The sequence below is a fragment of the Aotus nancymaae genome, unplaced genomic scaffold (genome assembly GCF_030222135.1).
Source record: "Aotus nancymaae isolate 86718 unplaced genomic scaffold, 86718_ANA_hifiasm-v0.15.2.pri h1tg000057l, whole genome shotgun sequence".
Classification (NCBI taxonomy): Eukaryota; Metazoa; Chordata; class Mammalia; order Primates; family Aotidae; genus Aotus; species Aotus nancymaae.
Genome location: NW_026988471.1, coordinates 19,574,174 through 19,598,305, shown reverse-complemented (window position 1 = coordinate 19,598,305; position 24,132 = coordinate 19,574,174). Strand labels below are relative to the sequence as shown.

Genomic DNA, 24,132 nt, shown 5'->3' with positions numbered 1-24,132 from the left:
TGTCTAGAAGAAGCAGAGATACCGCTCCTTGCAGAGCAGGGCTACCCTATAGGCAGTGTGTCCAGAGCAGCATCTCAAAGGCAGTTCTTCAGTCATATTTTTAGCCACTTTTAATTACAGGCAAATTATGGGGTGGATTATACAGAAATTTCTAGGAAAAGGGTGGTAGCTTCTGGGTTGTCGGGTTGTTGCCATGGTAAGGGGCATTAACTCCTGGCTGTTGCCATGGCAATGATAAATTGACATGACACCCTGGTGGGTATGTCTTATGGAAAGCTGCTTCCTCCCTGGCCCTGTTTTAGTTAGTCCTCAATTTGGTCTGGGGTCCAAGTCCTGCCTCCTACCTCACTGCATTTTTAGGTTAAACCAATAATATAACCTCCATATATTCATTTATGACTTTGCCTCTGGCATCCCTCCCTTTAAAAACCCTTACCTGTGGCCAGGCATGGTGGCTCATGTCTGTAATCCCAGAACTTTGGGAGGCTGAGGTGGGTGGATCATGAGGTCAGGAGTTCGAGACCAGCCTGACCAACATGGTGAAACCCCATCTCTACTAAAAATACAAAAATTAGATGGTTGTGGTGCTGTGTGCCTGTAATCCCAGCTACTCGGGAGGCTGAGAAAGGAGAATTGCTTGAACCTGGGAGGTGAAGGTTGCGGTGAGCTGAGAGTGCGCCATTGCACTTCAGCCTGGGCTACACAGCAAGACTCCATCTCAAAACCAACCAAACAAACAAAAACCGTAACCAATAAACAACTGGGGAGCTCAAGACTTAAGCACTAACTGTCCAATTCTCCTTCCTTGACACCCTGCAATAAATGTCTCACTTTCTTTCACTACAATCCTGATGTTGGTGTTTGGCCTTGCCGCATAGGGAGATTGAACTCCAGTTTGGTTTTATAACAGCTCTTGAGAGATTGGAAAAGAGAGAGTCCCTGAGAGAGTGAGTTGTTACACAGTGAGCTTCCACCTCGTTTGGTCCCTTTGCACATGTATCAGCTCCCACTTTGAATTTCTGCCATGTTGTGACACCAAACAAATAACTCTAACCAGAAGTTGAGCAGATGCTGGCACCATGCCCCCTGAGCTTTCCAATGTGCAGAACCATGAGCTAAATAAACGTCTTTTTAAAAAATCCAAGCATACCTTGAAGATATTGGGGGTTCAGTTCCATACTACCACAATAAAGCAAATATCACAATAAAGCAGTTCACACAAAGTTTTTGGTTTCCCAGTGCATATAAAAGTTATGTTTACATTGTACTGTAGACTACTGTGTGCAACAGCATTATGTCTAAAAAATGTACATACTAGGAAAACAAAACTAGGTCACAGCAGTCTGAGCTACGTGAGGCATGCAAAATTTACTAGACCCAGACAGATGTGAATACCAGGCTTTGGCCATGGCTTCCCATGCCTAAGGGCAATTGTTTAAAGGCATTTTGTTTTTGACTAGCTGCTTCACCCACTATCTTTATGTTCCTAGAATTTGTGATGCAAGGAAGAAAGCATAGCCAGTCAATAGCTTATGATTTTTAAATATAAATTCTTGGTAAACAAGTTAAGATCTGCTTCTTCTTCTTTCCTTAAAAACCCACTGTGACTGCTGGTAATTGGTGTGTATATTCAAGGCAACTGGAATCTAAGCTCCTGAGTGGCCATTCTCAACCACTGAGCCCAAATAAACTCTACACTTAATCGTATTTATTTTCTGAATCTTCTTACTTAAACTTGGCAATACCTTAATTAAAAAATACTTTATTGATTATGCTTATGAACGTAGTCAAATGAGAATTAACTTTCCTGTGTATGTGGGGATAATATGCAACTGTTAATGCAAAAAGAGGGAAACGGGAAGGGGGAAAAGAGGGGCAGACATGGAGAACAAAGGGAAGCCAGAAGTATATCAAGGATAACAGAAAATAAAAGGCGGATAAAATTCAAATGAAAAAGGGAAAACCCCTACATCCTCCGACAGGTCTCTCCAAATCCAGACCACAGGCTCCAAGGCACAGTCAGACAACCCCCAGCCCGCTGTGCGCCGCGCGTCCGGCTGACATCGGCTTCCAGGACCAGCTTGCGGCGCGGTGCTGTGACGTCACCGGAAGCAGGCACTTCCGGTCCCTTGCAGCCGGCACTTCCTGTCCCTTGCAGTCTTCCCAGGACCCTCAGGGAGAGCCGGCCGCCTAGCAGGCGGACAGGTGAGGTACAGATTCCCGTGATTAGGGTGACTGCTCAAAGGAAGGAAGGGCGGGCAGGCACGCGGGATCTGGTGTCCCTTCTTCTCTATGGTTCCTCGCAGAGCCCTGTTGCCCTGGAACAGATGGTCCATAGCAGCGAGAATGTTGCTCCGACAGCTCGCGGGTTCGGAGCCAGTTGGCTTAGGAGTCCTTTTAGCTGCAGGCCGGGCAGTGGCTCCCCCGAGCGCGGGAATGCAGCATTTGAACCACTAAGTGCAGCCCACCTGTGGGGGAGTCTTATGGCACCCTCATGGTGGAGTACCAAAAGATTGGGCAACCGGCAGGGAAGAAATGGCTAGGAGGGGTCAAACCCTGGGCCGGGAATGTTCTTTGCCTCCGGCGTTTAGTGCTCACGCCGCCTTTTATTCACGCCGAAGACCTTAACTGTAAACTCTCTCCCTTGGATTTTAGTTTGGTTTTGTTCCCCACGCAAGACAGGATGCATATTGGAACACTTTATTCCTTGATTGATTGATTCGTGTCTTCCCTTGCAAGTAGTTACCGGACACCTGCTTTGTGTCCTGTATGCCAAACACTGGAAGAGTTGGTAGTCCTTTAGTTGGAAGAACAAATCTGTATGGAGACAGAGATACAACCAAAAGAAACCCAGAAGATTTAGGAACATCTCCAGAATGTTTATTCTCAAAAGCTGTTTTTTAATTAAACTTCTTTCTGAAACTGTAAGTAGGAGTGTCTCTGTTGTCTGTTTCCCTATTTTTCCATCTAAAGGTGAAAGGCTTGGAAACCTGCTAAGGCCCCTCTTTCCAGCATGTAGCATTCTAGGGGACAATCATTGCAACACGATGGGTGCCCATCTAAATTTTGTATTTTAATATTTTGCTTTTTGATAACTTAATGCCTTTAGACTGGAGGACTTTTTTCTTTGTTAAAATATTGCTCTAATTTCAGCCTTTTGTCCCTTGTAGTATTACCATGATATATTTAAGGTTAAGCACTTAATTCTGAAGTCTACTTTAAGTATACTTTAACCAGAGTGAAATTAGTGTATTATTTCTAATGAGTATATTTAATATAGATAAGTAGTTTGTACACTGTGAAATTCTTGGTTTTAACTGATGTCCAGGAGCTGAAAGCTGCTCTCTGGCACATTAAAAAAATATGTGTGATTCTACAGTCTTCTGAGACTACAAGAAAATTTGATGTCACAGTTGCCACCTTAGACGTAGCAAAGGAGTTGTGCAAAACAAATTGCCTTTTTCAAGTAAAGATAATTCATCAAGTTAATCGTGAGTGTAGTGTGTGCTTTAGTTTTTAATATGTCCTCAGCAGTAGTCATGGATTTTATCTTCATTATTTTAGCTTGATTTTGTGACCCACTTGCACAAAGAAGAATCTCACTGGGGTTAGTATGCAGTCATTCAGATAGCAAATATAGCAAAAGTAGGTGAAATGTGAAAGTCATTTTTAAAAAGTTGTGAAATTGCTCGTCTCGCAACCAGGAGCAAAGACAACTACACAGAATCTTGGTGTAACATATACTCATTTTCATTTGAACTTTTTGTTTACAATATTTTGCAGTTTGTTTTTTGGGGGTTCTTTAGTGTTATATAATATTTCAAAGTAATATGTGACTGGAAAATATTGGAATAAGTCTCAGAAGACTGTAGAATTTATTTTGCCACTTAAACGCTTATGACCTTGAACAAAAAAATGTAAACATCTGACCAGGTGTGGTGGCTCACACCTGTAATCCCAGCACTTTGGGAAACCACAGCAGGCTGATTACAAGGTCAGGAGTTCAAGACCAGCCTGGTCCATATGGTGAAACCCCATCTCTACTAAAAATATAAAAATTAGCCAGGCGTGGTGGTGGGTGCCTGTAGTCCCAGCTACTCGGGAGGCTGAGTCAGGAGAATCACATTGAACCTGGGAGGTGGAGGTTGCAGTGAGCCAAGATCCTGCTATTATACTCCAGGCTGAGTGACAGAGCAAGACTCCAGCTCAAAAAAATAAAACAAAAGAGAGTAAACATCTTTGACATTCAATTTCTTGTTCTATTAATTACGTACATTTTAGTCTCATTAAAAAGAATATAATTGAGAAAGGAAAAGAATATAATTTGCAAATGAAAAGAAGTGAAAAGCAGTGGTTTTGTTGCAAGGGGCCAGATGGTGATCAAGTCAGGATACAGAAAACAATTACTTGTTCTTACATGTTATTCTGGAGAAAGATGTGACGGATACAAATAGTTAAAGCAGACTGTAAAAAAAATTTTGTTTATGCATCATCTATATTATGTTGACTTTCACCTGTATATTTTCAAGTGTACATAGGGCTAGGTACTAAGATTCCCAATTTTCCCCTTTCATACCACTTATACCGATTGCAATTAAATATGTATATAATTATTAATAATTTTTTAAACCTTTTTATTTTGAAATAATTGCATATTCATAGGAAGTTGCAAAAAACTTTACAGGGTTGTTCCTGTGTACCCTTCAGCCCGCGTCCCCTGATGGTAACATCTTGAATAACTATGGTACAATATTAAAACTGGGAAATTGACATTGATACAATTCACAGAGTATATTTCCATTTCACCAAGCTTTATAAGGACTCATTTGTGTGTGTACACAGGTCTCTGTGTAGCTTCTTATAATTACCATAATCAAGATAAGGAATTAATTCCATCACTACAAGCCTCCCTTATGCTGCCTCCTTATAGTCAAACTATCTTGTCCCAACCATGTTCCTAACCCATGACGACCACTAGTCTATCTCTATAATTTTGTTATTTCAAGGATTTATTGCTGAGTAGTATTCCATGGGATGGCTGTGCAACAGTTTGTTTAACCGTTCATTCATTGAAGGATGTTTGGGTTAGTCTATTATAAATAGAGCTTCTATAAGCCTTTATGCGAAGGTTTTTGAGTGAACATACATTTTTCCCTCTCTGGGATAAATGCCTGAGAGTACAGTTGCTAAATCATATGGTAAGTGTATGTTTAGTGAATTAATACTTCTTTAGCTTGTTGATATGGTGAGTTAACATTGATTTTCAGATGTTGAATATAACTGGTATAAATCTCACTTGGTTATGGTAAATAGTTTTCATATATTTCTATATTCTATTTGCTAATATTTTGTTAAGGTATAGGTATGAGAGGTGTGTTGTAGTTTTTTGCTGGTTTCTTTTGTACTGCCTTTGTCAGACTTTGGTAGAGTAATAGTATTCTACGTGGTTTTTAGTGATAACCCTTGTTTCATTATTGCTACTATATTAGTAATTTGTGTTATTTTATCTTTTACAGTGGTGATTTGCTGATTTTAGTGATCTTTTTCAAAAAACTAACTATTTCATTTTTGTTTATTTTTCTGTTTTCACTGTCATTGATTTCTGCTTATATTTATTATTTTCTCCCATCTCACTTTTATTTTGCTTTTCTTTATCTAATTCTGTGATTATTAGTTTAAAATCTTTCTTTGTTTCTAACGTAAGCATTTATTGCTATAATTTCCCTCTTGGCATTGCTTTAGTTGCATCTCACACATTTTGCTGTCTTGTATTTTCATTTCCATTCATTTCTATATATTGTAAATTTTTCCTTCGAAATTTCCTTGATCTATGAAAATATTTAGGAGTATGTCATTTAGTTTCCAAGTGTTTGGAGATTTACCTGTTGTTTTTCTGTTGTTGATTTCTAGTTTTTTCCACAATGATCAGAAAACATAAGCTGTATAATTTTTAATTTTTAAATTTGTTTTATGACTGAGGGTATGGTGTATCTTGATGGATGTTCCATGTATGCTTGAAAAAAATATGTATTCTGCTATTGTTGGTTGCAAGTTTCTATACACGTCAGTATGTTCTGTTTGTTGATGGTATTGTTCTGTTCTTTTCTGCCTTGTTGTCTGTCTAATAGTTATTTCTGTTGCCGAGGGTCCCAACTATAATTATGAATATCTCTGTTTTTCCTTTTAGCTCTGTTGATTTTGACTTCATATGTTTTAAATATCTGTTGTTTGGTACACATATATTTAAGATGTTTTCATGATGAATTAATCCTTTTATCTTTGTACAATACTTTTCCTTGCTCTGAAGTCTACTTTATCTGCTGGTAATATAGCCATCCCTACTTAAAAAAAATTAACCTGACATATCTTTTCTGTACTTGTATTTTCAGCCTACCAATGTCATTATGTTTTAGTGAATTTCTCATAAACACTATATCCTTGGGTTTTTAAAAAAAGAAACTATTCTGCCAATCTCTGTCTTTTAACTGGTATAATTATATCATTCACACTTAAAAGTATTTGTTGATGTGTTAGAGCGTAAGCCAGCTATTTTATTATTTGTTTTCTGTTTATTTCCTGTTTTTCATGTCTGTTCCTCTTTTCTTGTCTTTCTATAGGTTGACTGAATGTTTTCAGAATTCTATTTGATGTGTTTATAGTGTTTTTGACTATCTGGCTTAGTAAGTCTTTTTTAGTGTGCTTTGGGTATAACAATAGACATAACAACTTATCACAAGGGTTGCTTGTATTGCCTTTCGCCAATTGAAATATAGGGATCTTACTTTCATTTAGGTCCTTTTACCCTTTCCCTTTTTAAAATTTAGTAGTTGTATTTTCTCTATACACCTTGAACACCACATCAAATGTTGTTATAACATTTACTTCAGCTATCAAATATGATTTTAAAAACTCATGAGGGGAAGAATAGTTGATTTTATATTTACCACTACTATTACCCAATTCAGTATTCTTCCTTTACTCAAATTAAACCCTATTCATGCGTCATTTCCTTCTTCTTTTAGGAGAACTTCCTAAGGATATGTCCATAGTGACAAATTATTTTAGTTTCCATCATCTGAGAATGTTGTTCCCCTTCGTTCCTGAAGGATGCTTTTGTTCTATATGGAATTGGCCTGGATATTTCTTTTTCTTTAACATTTGAAAAATGTGCCATTTCTTTCTGTCCTCCATGGTTTCGGGTGATAAATCTGATGGCAGTCAAATTATTGTTCCCCTTAAAGGTAATGTGTCATTTCTCTCTGGCTGCTTTTAAGATTTTTTATTTGTTTTCAGTTTTCTAAAATTTGACTTACGATGTATCTTGTATTTTTTTTTCCTACTTGGGGTTTTCTCAGCTTCTTGACTCTATAGATTTATGTATTTTGTCAAATTGAGAAGTTTTCAGCTATTATGTCTTTATTTTTTCAGCACCATATGTTCTCTCTTCCCGTAGAACTCTGATTGTATGAATGTTTGTTACTGTCCTACAAGTCCCTGATGTCCTGCTTGTTACTTTGTCTGTTTTTCTCTGTTCAGACTGAGTAAATTCTGTTGATCTGTTTTCAAGTTCACTGATCATGTTCTCTGTCAGTTCCACTCTACTATTGAGCACATCCAGCAGGTTTTTAATTTTAATTAGTATTTTTTTCAATTTTATAACTATTTTTGGTTCTTTTTAAAACATTTCATCCTTCAAGGAGAGCTACTTTCGATATACATGGACTTTCTTGGAAAAACTAGTAACAGTTTTAGGTTATTTGTATTTATGGACTAATGTTACTCAAGACTTTAAACCTTCTCTGCAAAGTTGTCTCTGTAATTAGCAGATGAAGAATGAACAGATATAAATGTTTTTCTTTTTGTCTCAAGTAATTCCTTGTTAGAGACACTAATAAAAGGGAAATGGGGAAGGAATTGGAGAAGATAATATAGGCCTTAGTAAATTGAAAATCATCTGTAGTATCTCACTGACAGGTAAAAGTAGGAATTTTGAAACTCTAGCAAAAAGAAATCAGGAATGAAGATGAAACGAAAAATTTATATTTACTTCATTAAAACTTTTAAAGTTGTCATATAGTTTCAGATTTTAAAAGCTCTTTCTTTCAACCTAGGCAACATGGCAAAACCCCATCCCTACCAAAAAAAACAAAAAGTCAGTCAGGCATGGTGGTGTGTGCCTATAGTCCCAACTACTTGTGGGGCAGAGGAAGGAGGATCACTTGAGCCCGGGAGGTTGAGGCTGCAGTGAGCCAAGATTGTGCGCCTGCATTCCAGCCTGGGTGACAAAGTGAGATACTATCACCAAAAAAAGATAATAAAAATAAATTTAAGAAAACAAAAGCTTTTTCTCCTTTCTTTCTTTTCCCTTGAAGAGTACTGAAGATTTTACATAGTTGACAAATGAGGTAAATCTAAGAAAAAACAAAAATTAAGTAAAACAGGTAACATTCAGTGGCCATATTGACTGCTGAGGTTTATCAGTTTGATTCCTATCCCTATGATATAATTAAAAATAAACCATGGACCCCAGTGCCAGGCTCACTGACAGTATAACATTGTGATTCAAAAACTGTTTCTCAGTAAGTATGAAAAGTTAATGCATGAAAAAAAATATGTTAATTTAGTGGAGGAAAAGATGGTTTCTGTATTTCAATGGTATTAACGCAGTAGATTTCCATGTAAAAGAAAATAAAGCTGGATCCTTATATACTGGATGAAATGTTTAGAAGTAGAAATTAATAAAAATTAAAATAAACATCTGGGAAGCAATATAGAAGACCAGAAAAGAGTTAGTATCTGCATTATACAAAGTTTTCTTACAGACTGATAAGAAAAAGATAAATAACTCACTTGAAACATGGGCAAATGATATGAAGAGAAAATTTACAGAAAAGATAGTCTAAAAAGCTAACAAATGTGGAAAAAAAATGCTTAAACACACTTGTAGTCAGTGAAATGCAAATTAAAGAGTAAGGTATTTTATATCCAAAGACTGTAAGACTTAGAAACAGTGGTATCACTTTGTGATGATAGGGTTGTAGAGGGAAAGATAGCTTTCTACATTGCTAAAAGAATTACATCCTTTTGTTGAGAATAGTCTGGCAAGATCTATTAAATTTCAACCAGTAATTTTACACTTGGCAAACTGGCCTGTAATAACAAAAGCACCGGTAGATATGAATATATATAAGAACATGGGTATTTAAGCATACTTATTGCTCATTGTTCTGAAAAAACTGGGAGCTAGTTGAATGCTTGGCAACAGGGAGGTGGTCATATAAATTATGGTATATCCACATTATGGAACTATTAAAAAATGAATTAGTTACATCAACTCATTGACTTGGCAGGATATCCATATGTTACTAAGTATGAAAGCAAAGTGCATAGAAGTGTATATAATATGCTACTATTTGTCAAACACTGGTAACTCATGAAAAAAATACATAAATGCTTAATATATATTTGTGTATAATTATAGAAGAATATGGAAGACTTTATACTAAGTTAATAACATGGATTTGGGAGTGATATGAATGGAGGTAAGGAGTAGAGGTAGAGTGGAGGCATAATGCAAAAGAGTAAACAATAATTGTTTATAAAAATCACAGCATGCATTATATATCATGTATCCATATAAGTGAAATTATAGGTATGCATAGAAGTAAAATTTTAAAAATAAAGAACATGAGCTCTGGAATCTTTCAGACATTTCTGTGTTCAAATTCTGATTCTGACTCTGACAGTTTACAACTTTCTAGCTGTGTGACTTAGGCAAATTGTTTAATGTCTTTCAATCAGTTTCTTTTCACATATTTCCTTGGGGTAGGAGGATGAAATAATAGCACCCATCTCATAGGGTTGTCATCAGGATTAAATTTAGATAGTATCTGTGAAGTGCTTAGCAGAGTGCCTGACTTACAGAAAGCACTATCAGATGTTAGTTATTACTGTTGCCTTGGTTCTTATGCTCTTGGACATTTATTAATATCTATTTTTAAAACTTTATCACCATCCCACAACTTTCTTGAAACACTTCTCACTGGCTTACATTACTTTACATGTCTTAGTTAATGCCTATTTCTAATTGTTCCTTTTTATTCTTTTGCTAATATCTTTTATTCCTTACCTATGGATATTGCTCCCAAAATATAGCAGGAGTTGTCAAAGAAGCTGTTTCTTTCTTTTTTTGCGGGGGGGGGGGGTGGGGCGGGTACAAAATCTTGCTCTGTTGCCCAGGCTGGGGTGCAGTGGCATGGTCTCGGCTCACTGTAACCTCCACCTCCTGGGTTCAAGCAATTCTCCTGCCTCAACTTCCCAAGTAGCTGAGATTACAGGCACCTGCCACCACACCTGGCTAATTTTTTGTATTTTTGGTAGAGACTGTTTCACCATATTGGCCAGGCTAGTCTTGAACTCCTGACCTCATGATCCACCTGCCTCGACCTCCCAAAGTGCTGGGATTACAGGCGTGACCCACTGCGCCCAGCCCAAAGAAACTTTTGAATTAGGGTGACTGGGAAAATAGTAGTTTTATATACAGCACCAGAGAAGTCATGATGTAGAGTTTATGGGGTTGATTTTTAAAACAAGATGATTTTTATATTTGCCATGCAAAAGTTGTATGTATCAATGAGACACCCAGATGAAAATGCTCAATAGTTGGAAAATCAGGATAGGAGCTTGAGAAGTAGATATAAGGATTCTTCCATGTGGCTAATTCTCAAAGTGGATGTAATCTCCAAGGGAGAGCATATAGAGCAGGGAACCCAGGGTAGAACCTTTGGAAACAGGAAATAGGGGAGGAAAAGGTTCTCAATGAGGACTGGAAGGTGGCATTGAAGCCAGGATACAGGAGTTGTTTAAGAAGCAGCCAGAGAAACTGTGTGTACTTTGTTCTCTCTGGAGCTTTAGTTCTGTGGCTCACATTGTCTTCTGGCCTTGTTCTTTATTTTCGTGAAACTTAAACTACATTTGTAGCTAATCCCGACTTCCTTTCCTCCCACTAACTTCCCCTTCTTTTATATTTCCCCCTACATGTATGTGAGTAGCACTTCATTCCCCTCGTCTTTGGCATCAAAATCTCATCTCTGCTCCTTTCCCTTCCCTCGTTCTCCATATCATTACCAAGACTTTAGACTCTCATTCACTCCTTTTTCATTCCCACTCTTGCCTATATTTGATTGATTATTATCAAAACAATCTAAGCAAGATGATTTTGATAGCTTCCAAACTCTAGTGTAGTCTTGTGGTTTTTTTCTGTCTTTCATAGTCTTCTTAAAAGAACTAGTTTAATCCAATCCCTCTCCCTTTTAAAAGCCACCAGATTCCCTTTCCTCTAACATTTTCCCAAACTATTCTGAGGAAGGAGATGAGTATTAATGAGAGAGGTTAGTAGGATCACCTTTGATGAAATATGGTCAAATCAGTTTTTAAAAGATTGCATTTTTGGTATGAGGGACAACTTTTGTGGAAGACAATTTTTCCACAAATGGTGAGGAGTCGGGATGATGGTTTTGGGATGAAACTGTTCTACCTCAGATCATCAGGCATTAGATTCTCATAAGGAGCACACGACCTAGATCCTTCACATGCACAGTTCACACTAGGGTTTGTGTTCCTGTGAGAATTTAATGCTCCACTGATCTAACAGGAGGCAGAGCTCAGGCAGCAATGCTTGCTCGCCACTTAACATCCTGCCATGTGACCCATTCCTAACCAGTTCTGGTCCATGGCCTGGGGTTGTGGACCCTTGTTGTATGCTATGTCCCCCTCTTCAACATTCTCAGTTCTTATCAGTGTACTTTGAAAAAGTTCTGCAGAACTAAAGCTTATGTGCCTTTGTGTTTAACTTAACTTTGCAGATTGTGTTTTCCAAAGATGGCCACAATAGTAACTCCCATACCACATGTTCTTTTTACAATAAGACTTTGGTACTTCTACTGACCCTCTCAGTAGAAATGTCAAAGTCATATTGTAAAAAGAACATGCTGCCTTTGAATGTTGATGGGCTTGTATCTAACATGGAAGTTATGCTATGTGACTTTTGAGGGCAGGTCATATAAGGTGATACAACTTCAATCTGGTACTCTTGAGACATTTGCTCTTGGAACCCAGCCACCATTTTCTGAAGAAGCCTAAAGTAGCCCATATTGGCAGGCCAAATGGAGAAGGCACATGCAGGTGTTCCAGGCCAACATCAGTCAAGACAACAACATTAGTCACCAGACATATAAATAAAGATACTTCCAGATGACTTCTGCCCCAGTGATGAAATCACACCCAGCTGTTGAGTTTTCTCAGCTAAGGTCCCAGACTTTGGATCAAAGATAGGCTATCTTTGTTGTGCCCTTTCTGAATTCCTGACCCACAGAATCCATAAGCATAGTAAATGGTTGTCTTAAGCCACTAAGTTTTGGAGTTCAGATTGCGAGAGTAACAGGAACACCCAATATTTCCTGAGAACACTTTGTTTTCTTAAGTGTAGTAACTAGTACCTTGTGATACATGTTTCTTGGAAAACCTTTTTGTGGAATTACTGGTTTTCTAATTTTTTAGCTTGCCATTCAAGGCCTTCATAGTGAACAGTAGGATAGCTTCAGTACTGGCCTATACATATCCAGTAAATCAGTCTCCTCCCTGAATGGTATTTTCTTTATAGTTTCTGTATCAGTATTCTTTTACTCTTCTAGAAAGCCTTTATGTTTATTGGCTATCTGATATTCTCTTTTGTGAAGTGCCTCTTCAAATACTTTGCCCATTTTTCTATTGAGTTGTCTCCTATTGATTTGAAGTTCTTTGTGAATTCTGGATATGTACATGTTGTGAGAAAAATCTATATTTTATATCCTATGTGTATATATATATGTATATATTTCCCAACAACAGGCTTGTATTCAGAATACTATACTTGTGTGTGTGTGTGTGTGTGTGTGTGTATGTGTATAGTGTTCTCCCACTCTGTGACTTGCCTTCTGACTCTCTCAATAGTGTCTTTTGCTAAATACAAGTGCTTAATTCTAATGGAGGATGCAATTTGGAAGTTTTTTCCTTTATGGCTAATGTGTACTATTACCTTGTTTAAGAAACCTTTGGCCACCCTAAGCTCATAAAGGTATGTTCTAATGTTGTCTTTTGTTTATTGTTCACCTTTCACATTGAGATCTGTAATATACCTAGTACTATATTTTGTCTATGGTGTGAGATAGGAGTCAAGATTCATTTATTTTCCACATGGATATCCAGTTGAACCAGCATCATTTATTTAAAAGACCTTCTTTTCCTTACTCCTCTGCAAGAATACCATTGTCATAAATCATGAACATATATGTTTGGATTTGTTTCTGTATTCCCTGTTCTTGTGTACCGTTTTGTCTTTATATTTAATAATGGCATATTTTTATTAAACCTGGATACAGGGTAAAGTCCTCCAACTTTGTGGTTCTTCTTCAAATTTGTCTTGAGTATTCTTGACTTTTTACACTTCCATATACATATTAGAATTAGCTTTCTAATTTTCATTTTTAAAAAAAAAAGGAAAGGGAAAAAGCCCGATTTGGATTGGAATTTTACAAATCTAAGAATTAATTTGGAGTTTATACTACTGAGTCTTTGAGTTCAGAAATATGATTTTACCCTCATTATTTAATTTCTGTCAGTAATATCCAGAAAACTATATAGCTTTCTGTGTAGAAGTCTTGCACATCGTTTGTTAGATTTATTCCTAAGTATTTGATTTTTTTGCTGCTGTTAAAAGTGGTGTCTTTTAAAAATTTTTTTATTTTCAAATTGTTTGTTGCTGGTATATAGAAATATATTTGATTTTCATATATTGGCCTTTTAGCTAATGACAATGTTGCATTCACTTATTACTTCAAATAGTGCATATATAAGAGGTTTTTTTTTTGCATTTTCTGTATATCATGTTTGTGAATAATAACACATTCTTCCTATCCAATCTAAATACATTTATATATTTTTTTGGTATCTTATTGCATTGGCTAAGACCTCAGGTATAAAAGAGTGGACAGCAGACCTCTATATCTTGATCCCAAACTCAGAGAGGTTTTCAGTATTTTACCCTTAATAAAACATTTACTGAAGGTTTTCAATATTTGTATTATATGAAAAATATATATTTCATATTTATATTTTATAAAAGAAGGTTTCTTTATTTCTCACTTTTTAAGAATTTTTTTGTGACTATTGGATTTTTTTTTTTTTGATTGTACTTTAGGTTCTGGGATAAATGTGCAGATCATGCAGGATTGTTGCATAGGTACACACATGGCAATGTGGTTTGCTGCCTCCATCCCCCCTGTCACCTACATCTGGCATTTCTCCCCATGTTATCACTCCCCGACTTCTCCACCTCCTCATTGTCCCTCCCTTCCCCGCATCTGCCAGCCCCCAACACCAGACTGCAGTGTGTGATGTTCCCCTCCCTGTATTGGATTTTATGAAATGTTTTCTTTATCAGTTGAGATGATTATGTAAGTTTTCTTTACCCTGTTAATGTTGTAACTTCAACTGACTAAATTTTGAATATTTAAACAACTTTTCATTTCTGGTATATACACAATTTGGTTGTCATCTATTACCCTTTTATATAGCACTAGATTTGGTTTTTATGTCTATCTCAACCTTAATTCTAATGTTCATTTTAAACTAAAAATTATGAAGGCTTGCTATTTCATAAAATGAGTTGGGAGGTGGTCCCTCTTTTTCTGTTCTCTGGACAACTCTATGTAAAATTGGTATTACTTCTTCCTTAAGTGTTAATTTCATGTGGACCAAGAATTATGAATTCAGTGTCTTAAGATATAAGTCTATTAAGAGTCTTCTAGTCTTTTTGTATCTGTTGGGTTTGGATTTTTTTTTTTTTTAATTTAACCATGTGAAGTTTATTGGCATACATTTCTTCATAATATTTATTATTTTTTGATGTCTGTAGAATCTGGAGTGATGTCATTTTTTCACTTCTGATAGTGATTGATTGTGCCATCTCTCTTCTTGAAGAGTCAAGTGTTTACTTATTTATAGGTCTTTTCAAAATACAAATATTTGGGTTTGCTAATCCTCTCTAATGTAAACTTTTTTCCTATTTCATTACTATCTATTCTTCATTATTGCCTTTTTTCTATTTTATTTTTTCTAATTCCTTCAGCTGAACGGTTAAGTCCTTTATTTGCATCCTTGTTTTTGAATATATGCATTTCAAAACTTTGAATTGTCCTGCATTCATATCTTTATCTGCATTTCATACATTTTATGTCATATTTTTTATTCTCTATTGCTTCTCTGCTTTCTGCTTATTTCTATATTATTTTCTATATTTTATTCATTTGTTACACAGTCTTGCAAATTCTTTCAGTGGTCACTGATATTTTTAAACAAATTTTAAAAAAAGTTTTTCTGGCTTTTCTAAGTGTTCTCAATGGAAGATTATTTGGAAGCAATTTAATCTGTCATTGCTAAAGCAGATTCAAATTTAATTCTAATGTACATTTTAAATTAAAAATTAAAAACTCTTATTTAAAATAACTTTCAGACTCACCTGCGTTGTATACCAAACATTTAATATATACAGATCAGCAGCATGTTTATATTGGCTGCTAGGCCAATTTTAAAAAACTACTAAAGTAAAACCTCTGATGCCACTTATATTTTCTATTTCTTCCCTGGGCCTTCAAAAGTCAGACCTGCATTTGCCCAGTTACCAAATATTTTCCAAGTAGGTTTAATACTAGTGCCTAGGAATCGCACTAATGAAGATTCAGACATATGCAAAGTGTATGCTCTGCTTTGTATCATTGTGGCACAATAAGAGTCCACACAATTGTCCATGTTTGATATTATTACGTATAAGGTTTCTGGCATTTGAGGAAGTTCTGCTGTGTGGCACTGTGGGACAATAACATAGTCCACATAAGTTGTCCACATTTGATAATATTAGGTATAAATTCCACATAAGTTGTCCACATTTGATAATATTAGGTATAAATTTTGGCATTTGAGGAAGTTTTAGAAGCTTCCTGTCCATCTTACATATGTAATAAATAATGTAAGTTATTATTAGATATTGTTGGTACTTTAACTTTGAAAGAAAACCATCTTATTACCTCTTTTTCAAGTTTTATTGAAAAACTGTCTAGACATTGAATTGAAAACTATTTGGACATTGCAACACAAAGTTTAAAAAGAATTTTATCATCTACCATCCTTACATGAATAAAGCAGTATACTTACCAAGTAGCCAAAGTAAAATGCAGACATTATTTGGAGGCTGAAGCTGATTAAGATATATTATTTCTAACTTCACTTTCAAATATTTATTAGTACAGTCTTACTGTTCTCAATAGCTAACTTTATAATAAATATTATAAATATTTATATACATAGACTCACTTAATGTATATTAAGTATATATTTAAACATATAAATATAAATCAACCCATGACTTTATATGTTTATAAAAACTAAAATAAATATTATAAATTTGAACCTCTGAAATTTATACTAGTCAAATTATCTAGGTTTGTGTGAGATTTAATTGGAAAAAAAATCTCTTACTAAATAAAATTAGATCTACTACAAGGCTACAGTAATCAAAACAGCATGGTACTGGTACCAAAACAGAGATATAGACCAATGGAACAGAACAGAGACGTCGGAGATGACACAACATATCTACAACCACCTGATCTTTGACAAACCTGAAAAAAACAATCAATGGGGAAAGGATTCCATGTTCAATAAGTGGTGTTGGGAAAACTGGCTAGCCATATGCAGAAAGCAGAAACTGGACCCCTTCCTGACACCTTACACTAAAATTGACTCCAGATGGATTAAAGACTTAAACATAAGACGTAACACCATAAAAACACTAGAAGGAAACCTAGGCAAAACCATTCAGGACATAGGCGTAGGCAAGGACTTTATGACCAAAACACCAAAAGCATTGGCAACAAAAGCCAAAATAGACAAATGGGACCTAATCAAACTCCACAGCTTTTGCACGGCAAAAGAAACAGTCAATAGTGTGAATCGGCAACCAACAGAATGGGAAAAAATTTTTGCAGCCTACCCGTCTGACAAAGGGCTGATATCCAGAATTTACAATGAACTAAAAAAGATTTACAAGAAAAAAACAAACAAGCCCATTCAAAAATGGGCGAAGGATATGAACAGATACTTTACAAAAGAAGACATACATGAGGCCAACAAACATATGAAAAAATGCTCATCATCACTGGTCATTAGAGAAATGCAAATCAAAACTACATTGAGATACCATCTCACGCCAGTTAGAATGGCGATCATTAAAAAATCTGGAGACAACAGATGCTGGAGAGGATGTGGAGAAATAGGAACACTTTTACACTGTTGGTGGGAGTGTAAATTAGTTCAACCACTGTGGAAAACAGTGTGGCGATTCCTCAAGGACCTAGAAATAGAAATTCCATTTGACCCAGCAATCCCATTACTGGGCATATATCCAAAGGATTATAAATCGTTCTACTATAAGGACACATGCACACGAATGTTCATTGCAGCACAGTTTACAATAGCAAAGACCTGGAACCAGCCCAAATGCCCATCGATGATAGACTGGACAGGAAAAATGTGGCACATATACATCATGGAATATTATGCAGCCATCAAAAAGGAGGAGTTCACATCCTTTGTAGGGACATGGATGAACCTGGAAAACATCATTCTCAGCAAACTGACACAAGAACACAAAATCAAACACCACATGTTCTCACTCATAGGCGGGTGTTGAACAAGGAGAACACATGGACACAGGGAGGGGAGCACTATACACGGGGGTCTGTTGGGGGGAGGGGGGATAGTGGGGGGGTGGGGAGTTGGGGAGGGATAGCATGGGGAGAAATGCCAGATATAGGTGAAGGGGAGGGAGGCAGCAAATCATACTGCCAGGTGTGCACCTGTGCAACAACCTTGCATGTTCTTCACATGTACCCCAAAACCTAAAATGCAATACAAAAATAAATAAATAAAATAAAATAAAATAAAATAAAATAAAATTAGAAGCCCGTTAAGCAAGTTAAAATGTGTATTTGGGAAAACAGGCTTGCCTAAGTTGCACAAATTGTATCCACACTTGGTTTTTATCCAACACAAGTCTTGCTGCTTTCCAAAATTTATTTTATTAAAGATTGCTTATAGGCTGAGGCTGAAGGCGTGCCATTATCCTTTAACAATATATAATTACCACATATTGTCCTTTGGTAATCTGACACTTATTGCATAACTGAACTACCTTGGATTCTTAGGTAAGGAAGTGTTTGAATTCTTGTGCCTCACATTTTCCTTTGCTGCTTTTACTTGGATGTGTGAGATTCAGAAATATGAGAGTGAAACAAAGTAAAAGATGCTTTATAAATACATATGTTAATTCCATATTTCTTAGTTGTATTTTATTTGAGGTGTTAGAGTTGTACTTTTTTGTTTTCCAATTTTTATAGACTGAGCTTGATTTTCATATTCACTTGAATTCTCATTGATTTTGTGGCTAATCAAACTCCCAATATGTCATTTACTTGAAGTTAAGTATTGATATTTACGATTTGAATATATTTAACAACTTTATAGTTAATAACTTTAAATTCTCTTGTGGTGAAAGTATTCAGTTTGGCCAATGTCTTTTCAGTCAGTGCTCTAATTTAATACTGTATTTATAGCTAAATCTAGTATTGTTTCTAACACATTATAAAGAGCGGAGCTTATATGAGTAAGTTTCTGTTTATTTATATAGTAAATAAATACTAAAAATGTAGTTTGTGATAGTTTTGGAGATTGGGCTGCAGTGACATTTATTAGTGAAGTAAAAAATCAATCCATAAGAAAAGATGAAGTGATACTTTATTTAGTCCATAAATTTTTAATGGGCAGGGGTCTCCACTTTCTAAGTGAGGATTTTTCATTTTTCTAAGTATTCTTAAGAAAATCAGTTTCAGACTTTTGGCTAAACATAGAGGTTAGAATAAATATATTTATTTGTTCTTCCTAAAGTCACTAAATTGATAGAATAAACAATAAAGGAATAAACAGAGAATGGAAGAGGCAATATAACATCAGGCTAGAGAAGTGAAATTTTAGAAATGTTAGAAGAGAAATGCATAAATTATAACCAACTTAGCAAAGCAGTTTGATGGAATCATAATATTTGATCATTATATTGAGTTATAGTTTATTTAATTAGTCCCTAATATTGAGTCATATATATAATTTTTTAGTATATGATAATGGTTTATCATAATTAACCATTCATCCATTAATGACCATTTAGGTTTTTCGGCTTGTCACTGTTAGAATTAGCATTCCATGCATCAGTCTTAAAAGAAAATACTTTAGGTTTTTTTAGAATTGAATGGCTGAATCAAAATTTATACCTTTTATGAGTATTGATCCATGCTGCCAGATTGCTTTGCAAAGCCATTTTCATTATTACCATCAATGTGTGGAATTTCCCATTTCACTATATCCTAGCCAGCATTGCGTTTGCCTTATAATGTTCAATCTGGGGAGGGACACGTAGCCCTTGCATCAATTGCTTGACCGTGGTGCTGTGGGAAAGTGTGGCATGACATGACATGACAGATTTTACCAGGTGAAGCTTAGCTGTGTGCCTTTACCACTGCCACCTTATAATAAAGACAGATGCTGTGAGTTTAGAGGAAGAGGTGATTTCCTTTATTTACCTGGGGTGCTCAAGGAAGGCTTCATGTAAGAAGTAGAATTTGAGCTGTGTATAATGTGGGAAAATTTGTAAAGAAAAATTTGCAGACAAATGAGAGATGTATAAGTCTGGATCAAACCAGAAGACAGAAGCCACATAGTGACTAAAATTGTTAGTTTAGCCTAAAGAAGTGTTAGGGTTTGATAGGAGAAAAACCATGGAGTCACTCTGTAAAGAGAACTCTAAAAGGTACCCTAGGGCTGAAGAAAAGTACCCAATGAAGGACAGAATTGAAATGAGGGTTCAGACCTCATTGAAAGTGTGGTTATGGCCCATTGGATGGGAGAGAAATTTGCTGGGTTGCCTAAGTCAAAGCTGGTGCACAATCACAATGTCAGCAGGTAAGCCAAGACTGGTAGGAGGGCATGCAGAGGGAATCAGGGCAGTGCTGCAGGGCTGAGGCATGGAGCACAGGTGTCTGTTAGGAAGGCCACAGTAACAGCCCTTGGGGTGCAAGTGAGTTGAGGTTGGTTAGTGAGTAGAGGGAGTTGGAGCACCACTTTAGGTACTACTGGAGTTGCAAGTCAGAGAGGCCTCCCCGTGTAGCAGTCTAGAGCACTGTTGTGTACAGCTTGGGGCAGGGCAATATACGAAGCTGCTGTGTGGAACAAAGGTCAGGGGGCTGGCTGGCTAAGCCAGTGCATGTGGCTAAGGAGAGGGGACAGGGAGTAGCCACCTGGTCTGGGGCTCCTGGCTGTAGTGCTGCTGCTACCTGAGTAGAGGGCTGGAGAAAAAGCACACAGCAGCTAGCTAGATGCTGGAGAATGCTTTCCCCTGTAGGCACCTAGTATTAGTGTTGTTTTACAACCTTGGCATTATTGACCTTCAGGGCTGGATAATTATTTGTTGTGGGAAGCTGTCCTGTGTATAGTAGGATATTTAGCAGCATCCTTGGCCTCTATTCACTGTATCCCGGTAGTTCCCCAAGTTGTGACAATGGAAAATAGCTCCAGATATTGCCACATGTCCTCTAAGGGCAAATTGTCTCTAGTTGTGCACCACTGCAATAGAGAAATCTTACAGCAGTGGAACAGTGGAGGGGGTAAAATATAAGCTCTGCAGAAACCTGCTGAGAAAACGCCTTCCTTCTGCAGAGCTTCTCCAGTGCACTCTATTGACAGAGCTTAGCATCATGTCAACTAGCAAAGGAAAAATATTTTAAAGGCCTGGATCCACTTTTCCAGATAAGACAATGAAGGATGAATTTGGAGTGGAAAGGCAACAAACTGATAACTGCACAAAAAAGTGCAGTTATAGAATTAAATATGCTTGGAGAATTAAATATGAGCAAAGTTACAGAAGCAGAAAAGCATAGGGACACTAGGGAAATTCAAGGACAAGAAGACTGAATACAAGGTTGGCCACTTTGGGAGGCCAAGGCAGGTGGATCACGAGGTCAGGAGTTCAAAACCAGCCTGGCCAAGACGGTGAAACCCCATCTCTACTAAAAAATACAAAAAAACAGCCAAGCGTAGTGGCAGGCGCCTGTAACCCCAACTACTCAGGAGGCTGAGGCAGGAGAATCCCTTGAACACGGGAGGCAGAGGTTGCAGTGAGCCAAGATAGCACCACTACACTCCAGCGTGGGTGACAAAGCGAGACTCTGTCTCAAAAAAACAAAAAGTACAAGGCTGGTGTAAAGTGTAAGAGGAGAAAAAGCTAGAAGGGCCCTTTGAATCTTAACTCCGGAGTGCTTTGAGTGAGAGGAAGAGAGGGGAAGAGAAAAATAGACCAATGAAGGTTTGAGATTTGGTGCTGTCAATAGATGATTGTCATCTATTGACAGGCAGAGGTGGAGGAGTGATAGAAATAATTGGGGCCTACATTTTTACATATAACTGATATTCAGGAAATGGTTCTTGATAGTACATCCTGGGTTTTTTTCTACCTATCCATTTCATAATTTAATGTAGTGCTTTATTACATAAAATATGCTTATCGGGGCCGGGCTTGGTGGCTCATGCCTATAATCCCAGCACTTTGGGAGGCTGAGGCAGGTAGATCACCTGAGGTCAGGAGTTTGAGACCAGCCTGGCCAACATGGTGAAACCCCGTCTCTACTAAAAATATGAAAATTAGCCCGAGTGTGGTGGTGCATGTCTATAGTCCCAGCTACTTGGGAGGCCGAGGGAGAAGAATTGCTTGAACTTGGGAGGCGGAGTTTGAAGTGAGCTGAGATCACGCCACTGAACTCCAGCCTGGGCAACAGTGAGAATCCATCTCAAAAAATAAAAATAATAAAAAATAAAATATATATATATATATATATATATATATATATAGAGAGAGAGAGAGAGAGAGAGAGAGAGAGAGAGAGAGAGAGAGAGAGAGAGAGAAAGAGAGAGAGAGAATTTGGGACAAGAGTAATAGGAGGAAATAAGAGACCATAAGGAGTTCATTGTCCCCCTTATTCTTCTATGGAGAGAATGCAAGGGCAAGCCAGAACCTCTGCACTTTCTACGAGGTGAAGTTAGGGGGATTTGTCTCGTGGTAATGCTCAGAGCTAAAAGAGAATTCCAGCAGGGGGAAAGTGGAAGTTATGGTTTTGATTCAAACCCCTCTATAGTCTTTTATTTTGCCAAGGATGTGTCTCCCCCTTTCTAAGTACTCTTGTGGTTTTTTAAAATTTGTCTTGCAATCTTAGAATCCAACATCACTGAATAGTCTTATAGTTTCCCAGATGTCTTTGTGGCATTTCCTTCTAGGTATATTGAAATTTGCCCTTTTTTTATTCTTGAATTTTGTCCTTGGCTCAAGGTTTCAGATTTTACTGACTCTTTATACTACTTTTCTCCTTTTATTTAGAAATGGACTCCGAACTCAAGGAAGAAATTCCTGTGCATGAGGAATTCATTTTGTGTGGTGGAGCTGAAACCCAGGTTCTAAAATGTGGGCCCTGGACTGACCTTTTTTATGATCAAAGTGTCAAAAGGCCTAAGCTGCTTATTTTCATTATTCCTGGTAAGTATAAAAGTCTGGATGAGGAGACTTTAGGTAGATGCTTATAACTCTGTCTGAGTTTTAAAGTATAATTATAGAAAATTTGGCAAATATAGAAAACCTTGTAGAAGGAATTAAAATCATTTGACCCATTGTTAACAACCACCTTTAATATTTTGATGGCTGGACTTTTTGTTTTTCTTCTGCGTATTTATATTATGTTGTCTATTATATGCATGTGTGTATGTCACAGTTGGAAGCGTATACCATATATGCAGTTTTGTAATGTGCTTTTTAAAACATTTCTTAATATTTAAAACTTCATTAATATTTTTGCCAGTTTTCTAAATGTTTTCTGCCTCATTTCAAGATGAGTATGTGTTTATTATAGAACATTTATTCTGAGAATTGGCATCTGAATCACTGGTAACTTTTGCTAGATCACTGTCAGTAGAATGTTGGGGACAGATGCTTGAGTGATTGCAGGTATTCGAAATGCATTTTAAATTGTAAGTTTGAATATACATGTTTATAATACATTGAAAGTTCTTATTCTGTGAACTGCTAATTTGAAGCCCTCACCCATTTTTCAGTTGTGTGTTCAATGTTTTCCTTATTGATTTTCAGTTGATTCTTACACAACTGTAAAATTGTGTTGTGTTTGTCATATGTGACAAGAATCTTTCCTGGTTTGTCTTTTGACATCAATACAATGTTTATTTGGTTGTACAGAAAGTGTCATTGTTATGTGGCCAAAATGCTAAGTCTCTTCCTTTAAGACTTCAGGGTTTTATGAGTTTCTTAGAGAGGGCTTTCCTACTCCAAGATTATAAAACAATTCTTCCATATCTTCTAGTGGTTTTACAGTTTCATTTGTAATCTTTAAGTTGATGCATCTAGATTTCAAGGGCAGAGACTAAGGAAGGGATCTAGTTTTCTTCTTCCTCTCCTTTGATGGCTTAGTACTTGGTCCACAACCATTTATTGTATAATCTGCCTTTTCCCTACTGGTTTGCAATGCTAACTTTTTCTTAAAGTAGATTATCCTGTGGCTGGGAGTCTCTTTCTGTGATTTTTGCCTCTTCATGTGTTCTTCATGTTTTTTATTTATTTTTTATTTATTTATTATTTTTTTTTGAAAGAAAGAAAGAAAGAAAAAGAATAAAGAAGAGGAAGAAAAAGGAAGAGAAAGAGAGAGAGAGAATGGGAGTATTGCTTTCTTGCCCAGGCTAGAATGCAGTTTAGTAATGGGTATTGAAAACCTCTTTTATACCAATAAGTATACTTGATGTAAACAGGAAGGAATAAGGGAAGAAAATAGCAAACGAGCAGCCAACCAATATTTCATTTAAACCTATGAAATGCTATGCGATTACTGAGGAGTGATTTACTTCCAATTATGTAGTCACTTATGGAATAGGTATGAG

At 36.7% G+C, this 24,132-nt stretch overlaps 1 protein-coding gene across 6 annotated transcripts in view; it reads left to right on the top strand.

The window, feature by feature from the left end:
* Window positions 1-2,140: 2,140 nt before the first annotated feature.
* The window catches only part of LDAH (lipid droplet associated hydrolase), a 130,643-nt gene continuing 108,651 nt past the window's right edge, over window positions 2,141-24,132 (top strand). For 3 of the 6 annotated variants that reach the window (XM_064363887.1, XM_012453350.2, XM_064363888.1), the window contains exons 1-2: window positions 7,223-7,241; window positions 22,571-22,726. In XM_064363887.1, the coding sequence (XP_064219957.1) occupies window positions 22,573-22,726 (154 nt within the window). In that variant the 5' untranslated portion in view covers window positions 7,223-7,241; window positions 22,571-22,572. Of the gene's footprint in view, window positions 2,206-2,707; window positions 2,925-7,222; window positions 7,242-22,570; window positions 22,727-24,132 lie in introns of those variants that run through there. The other 3 variants (XM_012453347.3, XM_012453348.3, XM_012453349.3) reach the window with 3 other exon arrangements.